This window comes from Cebidichthys violaceus, unplaced genomic scaffold (assembly GCF_023349555.1).
Source record: "Cebidichthys violaceus isolate CVI_PGR_0920_01 unplaced genomic scaffold, fCebVio1.0.p SCAF_46, whole genome shotgun sequence".
Taxonomy (NCBI): domain Eukaryota; kingdom Metazoa; phylum Chordata; class Actinopteri; order Perciformes; family Stichaeidae; genus Cebidichthys; species Cebidichthys violaceus.
Genome location: NW_027176661.1, coordinates 784,243 through 793,275, shown reverse-complemented (window position 1 = coordinate 793,275; position 9,033 = coordinate 784,243). Strand labels below are relative to the sequence as shown.

General features: G+C 40.7%; 2 protein-coding genes across 2 annotated transcripts in view; both read right to left on the bottom strand.

Moving 5' to 3' along the window:
• Positions 1 to 408: 408 nt before the first annotated feature.
• ggnbp2 (gametogenetin binding protein 2) lies at positions 409 to 6,457 on the bottom strand. Its single transcript, XM_068729524.1, has 14 exons — positions 6,369 to 6,457; positions 5,427 to 5,552; positions 5,126 to 5,206; positions 4,773 to 5,026; positions 4,382 to 4,480; positions 3,899 to 4,012; positions 3,591 to 3,800; positions 3,274 to 3,448; positions 2,990 to 3,172; positions 2,749 to 2,884; positions 1,937 to 2,062; positions 1,689 to 1,837; positions 1,392 to 1,604; positions 409 to 1,149 (listed from the first exon to the last, which is right to left on the bottom strand). Exons 2-14 carry the CDS (start codon positions 5,517 to 5,519, stop codon positions 943 to 945), a joined length of 2,040 nt encoding a protein of 679 aa, XP_068585625.1. The 5' UTR covers positions 5,520 to 5,552; positions 6,369 to 6,457; the 3' UTR covers positions 409 to 942.
• An 875-nt stretch (positions 6,458 to 7,332) lies between these two features.
• Positions 7,333 to 9,033, bottom strand: part of pigw (phosphatidylinositol glycan anchor biosynthesis, class W) — a 2,704-nt gene continuing 1,003 nt past the window's right edge. Inside the window, exon 3 of the mRNA XM_068729462.1 lies at positions 7,333 to 9,029. Coding sequence (XP_068585563.1) covers positions 7,533 to 9,026 — 1,494 coding nt within the window. The 5' untranslated portion in view covers positions 9,027 to 9,029 and the 3' untranslated portion in view covers positions 7,333 to 7,532. The remainder of the gene's footprint in view (positions 9,030 to 9,033) is intronic.

Genomic DNA, 9,033 nt, shown 5'->3' with positions numbered 1-9,033 from the left:
CATTTACACATTAAATATATTTAAGTCAATCTGCCATAGATTTCCCTGTAGTAGACTTAAATATATATAAATATATAATTATATATGTACTGTACCTGATGAAAGAGCAATAAATTATCCATGGTGATGAAAATATATTCCTCTTATAACTTCAACCAGTTTGATAATAAAAGCCTAAATTTTAAGCATCCAGAAATTACAAAGCTACAGCCTATATAGTTTACTCTCATTACTACATTACAGACGGGGCGTTTCTTTTGTTAGTCCTACTGGCCTGTGTTTATAGTGTTCAACGGTAAAGGCCAGGACACAGTTGTTCACAGAATAAGAACACTAATCTTTATCCATCTTCTAAAATCCAAATGTACATAAGTTTAAAAGGTCAATAAAAACACAACAAAATGATAATGCATATTAATAAATATTTTTTATTTAGTAAATTTTGCACATTGCGCTCTTATCACACCCAGATTCTTATTACAAATGGATGTTTATTCTCTGTAAAATCTTTATATTCAGAATTTCTGTACACATTTAATGGTACAACCTTTACCACTACACTGAAGTGTCACCAAAGAGAAAGGAAAAAAAAGAGAAGAAAACATAAAATAAGACTCCTAAAATGTATCCCTAATGTCACAGCTTGGAAAGCTTTGCCGATTATGGAATCCACTGTGCTCTTACCCGACAACCTGTTACCCTACAGAGGACCAACAACAAATAGCTAGGCTTGGTCGAAGAGAACAATTACATGTGAGAAAGTGGCCAAGAAATGAGATGGAGAAGTGTGTTGGTGTACAAGTGAAAAAGAGAGATGATGAATAGAAAGTAAGAATCACATTTACTTTGAAGGAGAAATGTATGTCATCATTATTTCTTTTCTAAAGATGTTGCAGCAGTGGTCACGAGTGTTTTTCCCAGGAGAAGATGCCATAAGTGCAGTTAGTTGACACTGGTGGTGGTGGTAAACCACTTTCCACAGACTGGCTTACTCCGCTCAGTGGCACGGCAGTAGTTGGTGAACTTCTCCTTCAGGAGTTGTCTGTACTGGTGGCGGTTGTTGTAGAAGGCCCGGTTTCTTTCCAAAAACGCCTGGATTTCCTCCTGTGTCAGACAGTTCTCTTCATCTGAAGTCACTTCTGAATCATCCTGTATTAGGAACACAGCCGGAGTGCCGGAGGTTAAATAAGAGCCAGAATCAAACCAGTGTTTTCATTCATTCTCATAAGGAAAAAGTGAAATGCAGTTAAATATAAAGAATACAAGACTATAGACCTTTCATACAGCAGATATTTTTACTGTACATAAAGGCTCAGTAGGATGGCAGAGCTGTAACCAGTCAAATTACAAAGGTCTATTTCTGAGTATCTTAAAGTACATTTCTCACTGACCAGAAGTTCCATGAGACTTGTGTTTCCCTCTGAAGGCCTCGCATCAAGGCTGAGGTTAGTTTTAGTTGCTTTCCACGGCAATCGCAGTGCAATGCTGGCGAATGTATCGCCACACAAGGAGGAAAGTATTTCTTTGGTTCGGCACGTGTGCGAGGATGAAGGACTGTGGCCTGTCGTGATCCCATCTGACACACAACCGTCACCTTTTTGTCCCTGCGGATATATGCGTACTTTCATTGATACACAGCGTTAAATATTCTGCTTAGAGGATATGAATTCTACAGTTTGTTCTCTCACCTGATCGCTGCATAAACCCTTGCCCTTCCTTTTCTTCTTTTTACTCTTGCATTGAGGGTTTTCCACAGAGTGTGGCCAGCAGTCCACACAACTGTCTATTCCATCCTCCTCCTTGTCTTCAGCACAGTGGTGGGCATTCGAGTCATCTACTGCAGAAGGTAGACAAAGACATGACTGTAAGTAAAGCAAGGTATGTTTAAAAGACCCTGAAAAGGCTTCTCAGTATCTTAGAACGGCTCAAACCAGACCTGCATCGTCATGGTTGCACATTCCCTCGGAGCAGGCGATATAAGAACCTTCTCGCGATCCCGTCTCACTGCCCTCCATACTGGAGGAGTAGCCGCAGTCACTGCCATTGCTGTGGGGGGGCAAATCTGTAGAAACATGTATGAACACAGGTTTACGGGTCACTATTCAAACGTGGGGGGACAAAAATGTAAATATACAAAAAAGGTTCCTGACTTTTTCAAATAGTCTGTAAGTGCAACAAAGTAGTTTGCCTCGTGGTTCTGCAGAGGCGTGCTTAAAATGCACTATTTCCCTATCATTTCAGTAAACTAAACTGATGAATAAAAATGGGACACTAGCGAGCAAAGCTGTGCTGATCGGATAATCATAGACACCAAAAGGATCTTTGAAGCAGTGTGTCTATTTGGGGTTCCAAATAAGACACTGTTGTTTGAAGCACTAGAAACAAGTGGAGCAACATCAACTGTACAACCTCGTCTGATTGGCTACTTTTCGCCACCCTCAGCAGAAAAAGAAACTAATATAATAGCCGCATTGTTTCATTAAAGGAATTTCAGGAAAATGACAGAATTGGATATAAAAAGACATGATACTAAGATTCCAATCTGCACCACACAGTCAAGTTACTAAGTTCAGTTGTATTACACCGCATAAGAAGATATATAGACTATCGTAAACTGGGGGGGCAGAGCTTACAGTATATGGGTTGACTTTGAATGAATTTCAACAAATTACATGTTAGCTCAAATTCGAGTGAACTCGACTGCTTAATAAAAACGTGACAGCCTTGTCAGTCTGTGTGCATTTTTACCCTGTTTGATGTTGTCTGGGCAGCTACAGGAAGTGCTTCCATTGGCAGTGATGCTCTGATCACATCTGGCCTCCTCCTCTTCCTCATCAGGGCTACCACAGACCTTGCAAGTGCCTTCCACAGACTCAAGAGAACCCTGCAACACACCAAATGGGAGAGACTTAAATTAATACAGGCAAACAGATGTGCAGCTGCAGATTAAAACAGTTATGTGCAAGAGAGCTTCATGTTCCACACGTACCACAACCAGATTTTTCTCCTTGTCCTCTCCCTCCTGTTCAGATACGTCACACTTGTTTTTGCGACGATTCTTTCGCTTTTGCCTCTTTTTCTCCTGCTTCAGCTCTTTGGCCCTCTCCTCCTCAGACAGCTCCTCAACAAACTGCTCTAGCCGACTGATCCCCTGCATCTTCTCCACGGCCATCTAGGAGCAGATTATGAATACATTATCACACAGCCATAACACATTTATCATCTGATGAATCCGTCTCAAATGATACCATACAGACACAGGCTTAGAAGTACCTCAAAACTTTTGCGTAGTGCATCAATTCCCAAGTGGAACAATATCTGCCAAGTCTGCTCCTCTGCTCGTAGTTTCTGCCAGATCCTGTGCAGCCGCTCGTACAGGTGAATACCGAGACAGGTCAGGACTTCTTCTTGTGCAATGTCAATGGTCTTGGCATGCCGCTCTCTGCGTCTGAAAAAAATCAATTATCATCAACTGAATGTGTGAATACATTGAAAAGAAAATGGAATGACAGAAAATGCCTCAAATGAAACTGACTTGCTCAATGAGAAAAAGGAGCTCTGTAGTTTTCACTGCATGGACCTTAACTTACTCATAGCCTCCTGCAAACTCGGGCTCCGCCCGACCCAGGAGGTGAGCGATGAAGTCAGTCTCACAGCACACGTGGATGTGGCGTTCGTGGGGGCAACAGCATAGTCCCTCATACAAGGCGGCACAATAACCCTTCTCTTTACTGCAGTCCAACTCTCCCACCAGGATGTTGTATGCCCTCAGCACTTTATTCTTGCAGTCGGTGCAAAACCTGCAGACAAGAAAGAACTACACAAGTTAATGGGGTTCTTTCCAAACCTCAAACGGGCATTTTGGAAAGAAAGGCTATGAGCTATAGCCACACATCACCTGTGTTTACGCAAGTATGTCTCCAGGGTCTCTAAGAGACAAGCACTATCAATGAGGACCACCTCGTCCCTGCACTCCTGAGACATCAGCTCCCACACATCCATCCAGCTTCCCCTGTAAGCAAACATACAACTGTTATAGCTATGGTATCATCTCCTAAGCCTGCAACTAATGTTTGTATAAATTGACCATAAACCAACAAAAAAAAACATCAAATGGTACACAGTGATGATTGGCCTAAAACAGAGACATTCTGAAGGCTGGAGATGCACAAACGTGTTGTTTTCTAGTGTAATACTTTAAACCTGCCAGTCTCTTTGTGCACCCTTCACTACGTTTGGTTAGAAACAACTTAACACACAGATCCTGCCTGCTGGGAAGTGTTAGTATTCCACGTCTCAAATAAAGCCTCCAATACTAACATCCTGAATGTTTTCAGAGAAAGAAACAACTGATACAGATAAAAATGGTAATATTACTCACCCCAAGGGTTTAGGTTTGTGTGTGTCTAAGGAGTGTAACTGGCAGCGTTTGTTCTTTTTACTTTTTGGAATGGCATCGATCATGTCATTCAACTTCGACCTGTAAAAAAAAAAAAAAAAATATGAATAATTCTCATAATATCCCAGACTTGTTTGCAACAGTTAATAAAAAAAAAAAATACAACAGAGAAAGTTGTCCATTTGCTACGTCTGACACAAAATAACAATAAAATGACACAGTGCATCAGTACCTAAGATAACTCAGTATGCGCATAGTTTGGACTTTTTGTTCTCTCTGTTTTTACCTAACAAAAGCTCATATTCAATGAAAAACTGTTAGTTTTGGCTGTTCTCTTTTGATACATGGTAGGACGGATTTGGCAGCATCTTACCCGTGGACGTAGAAGAGGGTGTAGAGCTTCTTTACGTCTGCTAAGCAGGCTTTGGTGACAGAGAGCATGCCCGCGGGTGTCACTGTGAGGGGCTCCAAGGCTGGGTTCCCCGATTCCACCAAATGGGAGAAGAGGCGCTCCACACTTCGCCTGCAGCCCACGCACGGTACCAGCTGAGATAATGCACCGTACACCTCTCGTGATGTCACCACCATGGCGACATTCAAGTCCTGTTGCGTCAACTTGGAGTGGTACTAAAGGCCGAGGAATCACACATCTGTTACCATTTTGTTTGACAGGTCACATGAAGATAAAACTACACACCTGTGCACGGAAAAATTAAAACTACTCACCTCGGAAAACTGTTTCCAATGAGATGCGTTTATTTCTTGGCTGTCAACATCCATGATACTGTCAGAAAATTCCATCACCATCTGACGACAATAAATAATATACATCAGTTAATGTACATTATGGGAATTCTCAGACTAACGTATTTCAGGCATGATGATAATAATGAGGCAAGATTGTCTTTTCGGTTGTTAAAATGCATACTTAATGCCACAATTTTTTTTTTTAACTTCAACACCTTTACACCTGTGGCTTTTAAAGGCATTCTCCTTGTGGTCAAATATAATGGGAAATCTTACTGACCGTGAGGCTATCATCGATATACAGGGGGATCTGCCTTGCAAGAAATGGGTAGTCCTCTTCGCATTCCCTGCAAACTGCCACCAGACGTGCCATGACCTCTTCAGGCTCGGCTGTGCTGAAGCTCGTCTGCAGGTGACACACAAGAGACCACCCACTGATCACATTGGACATCAGCACAGGTTACACTAAGCTAATGCTAATCTATTGCTGGTAATTGGGGGCTAACTGCAACATCGCCTTGTCACTACAAGCTATTTTACAGACCAAAAAAGCAATAACACGTGGTTCAAAATGCAGGCCATTTACTGATTTAACGTTTCACTGTTGAAGTACAAACAGGTTTGTCTTGTACCAGATTAGACCAGCTGGCGTTAAATTAGCAAGACAACCTGGGAAACGACAGATTGGAACAACGTTTTAGTCTGTGAGCTCTGTTAGTAGCTGTATTGGCCAAAACTATTCAAATAAACGACGACAGGATTAATCACGCTAACGCCAAACGATACATGTTGGGCAATATAAAGCAGTAACCGGCGGCTAAACAGTTAACTAACGTTAGCCTGCTAGCTTACATCATTTGCAGTACAAATTTATAAATCGAGGAAGCCGGTCAGTGTATTGTTTGCACAATATTTTCAAGGCATTAATATATACTGACCTCAACACTACATTAACAAATACTATATGTACCGCAGTATCGTTTCTCTACGCCCTGTCGATGCCAGCAAACTTTGCTAACTTACTAGTTAGCATCGCTGTCCTACACAGCTAACGTTAGCCTGCTTGAATACGGCTCGTATAAAGTTGAACTGGGTGACTAGCTATTTAGCAACTGTCACTTTCATTAGCTTCTCTCACTAACGTGTGAAATATCGACCATAATCTGTCGCATTGACATAGTAATGGTGCTTCTGAATATCAGCAAGCATTGTGGTTACTTACCCGCTTCTGAAAGTTACCTATACAAATAATAAACAAGTGCGACAGTGAGAGAGGCTGCTACGGTGTCGGAATCTTCATTACTGATGTCACCTTTGACCCCTTTACGTCATAGCTGACGTTGTAATGCACGTGGCCTCCAGGGGGCGCTGTATTTATATATTAGTGTGAACGAGAAAACAATATTAAAGCGGTTATATACACTGTTTGAAATAAAGGAGTGAGCCTTAAGGAATGCCCTAGCTTTATTTAAAATTCGGTGTGTGTATATATATATATATATATATGTATATATATATATATATATATGTATATATATATATATATATGTATATATATATATATATATATATATATATGTATATATATATATTTATGTATGTATGTATATATATATATATATATTTATGTATATATATATATATATATTTATGTATATATATATATATATTTATGTATATATATATATATATATATATGTATATATATATATATACACACATACACCATGAGTATATATATATATATATATATACACACACACACATATATATATATACACACACATATATATATATATACATATATATACATATATATATACACACACCGAATTTTAAATAAAGCTAGGGCTAGGGTTAAAATCTAATATATATATATATATATATATATATATATATATATATATATATGTATATAAAAATGTATCCATCTATCTATATATATCTATATATATATATATATATATATATATATATATATATATATTGCAACATCATTTGAACTGCAATTTTCCCTTTTACGGAAATCTCAGATCCTGACCTAGTCTTAAAATCACAGTATATCTGATGTCAGTTCTGCAGTAGACCCATCCCATAGAAGCAGAATGTGTTATTTAGCAGCAACGACAAACTGTTTTAAATACACAAAGACAAATAAAAATAATTTACAGTGAAAACACTCTGTGTTTGGCTTAACAGTTTATTGTAGTCCAAGTTCCCACTTAAGTGGAGACACCATTTTATCAAGACATACATTTATTTACATAAATAAACACAATATTTACAATAGTATCTTCAGCTTTACAGAATATCAAAGTCTGTAACTCCAGCCCCACAACAATCATCAAAACAGCTAAATGAACCTTGCAGTTTTATGAATGCAAGTTTACCAGAATTTCACTGAAATTCCGCAATGATGTAAAACAAATATTACAAAGCAATTCACGAACATGTACGACAGCAGAACACACAGAGAAAATGAGCTGCTGCAAACAAGTGTGTCCACTGTTGAGTTTGTCAATCCTGTCATGACATTTGCAAGCAGGAAAAACAACAACTGATTCCTGCTGACAGCTTGAACAAGACAGTGTCTTTCTATCTCACCGTTCTTTTTGTCAGAGAACGAGTCTGCTTGTTTCTTATGCGGATTCCACGACGAGGGTACAAGGTGACAGCCTGATGTTCTTTTCAAAAACAATAAAGCCATATCAGCAACACCAAGACAGGACATAAAAAACAAAGACTGAGCAACACTCCAGAGGCCGAAAGATAAGTTAGCTAAGCGGCGAGACACTGGCTCCACGAGTGTCTGACATGTGTACAAAGCAGTGTACAGGACAACACTTCCCAAAAAGAGGTTAAAAAGTGTTTTGAGCCACTGTCTAACGTGGGATCTTGGTTGCATCACATAGAGTCCCACCTGAACTCCTGCCATGTAGATGGCGACATAGCCCACCGCAGAGAATACGCCCTCCTTGTTAGCATGCAGAAAGCTCATTTCTCTGTCATTGTTGTGGATAATGAAAGCCTTCAGCCCTGATGTCTCTAGAGTCAACTGATAAAATCCGCTGATCAGAAGGGCAATGACCCACGACCGACTGGCTGGTAAAATGGCCAAAAGCACAGAAGCCACAATTCTGACAAGGGCTAGTGTGAAGAAAAAATTCCAGTGGACGCCGTATTCTGTCACATGCTCGTGGTAGCCAGACATTTTGAGGCTCACTAGCCTTCCCATTCCAAGAACAACCAGGGGCCAGACAGACAGGAGCTGCTTGGCGATGTGATTCACCTTGGAGCCCGAGATGTTCTTCCCCCGTGCCTCTGGACAGACGAGGGCATTTGCAAAGACATACGCTCCAACGCCAAAGTCCATAACGCCTGTCCCATAGGTTTCAGTTTTAGCATATCGCCTTGGGAAGACACTAAAGTCCACAGCAAGAATGCTGATGGCCGTTTTCACATTCACAAACACTCGAAAGATAGTCACGAAGGGAAGCTGGTTGAATTGAACGTGACTCTGAAGGAAGGCGCTGACCGTGTTCTGTGTGTGCCGAGCAAAACGATGACTGTTGGCACGATAGATATAGCAAAACACACAAGCCGAAACAAAGGTCAGGCTCAGGATGACCTGGTGGAGAGAGTCGCTCAGAACGGTGCATGACAGGACGAGGGGAAGGATAAGCACACTGAAGTCGAGAAGCAGGTGTGTAATCAGGGGAAGTGGCAGAGGAAGAGTCCCCCTGGCCTGATGATACAGGGTCAGAATCAGTCCTCTGCTGATGAGGCACAGCGGAGTGAGGAATGAGCCCAGGGCCACCTCCTGCAGGCTGGTCCCATTGAGATTACGGACAAACGCTTCCTTTAGGGCCCTCTGAGACATGGCCTGC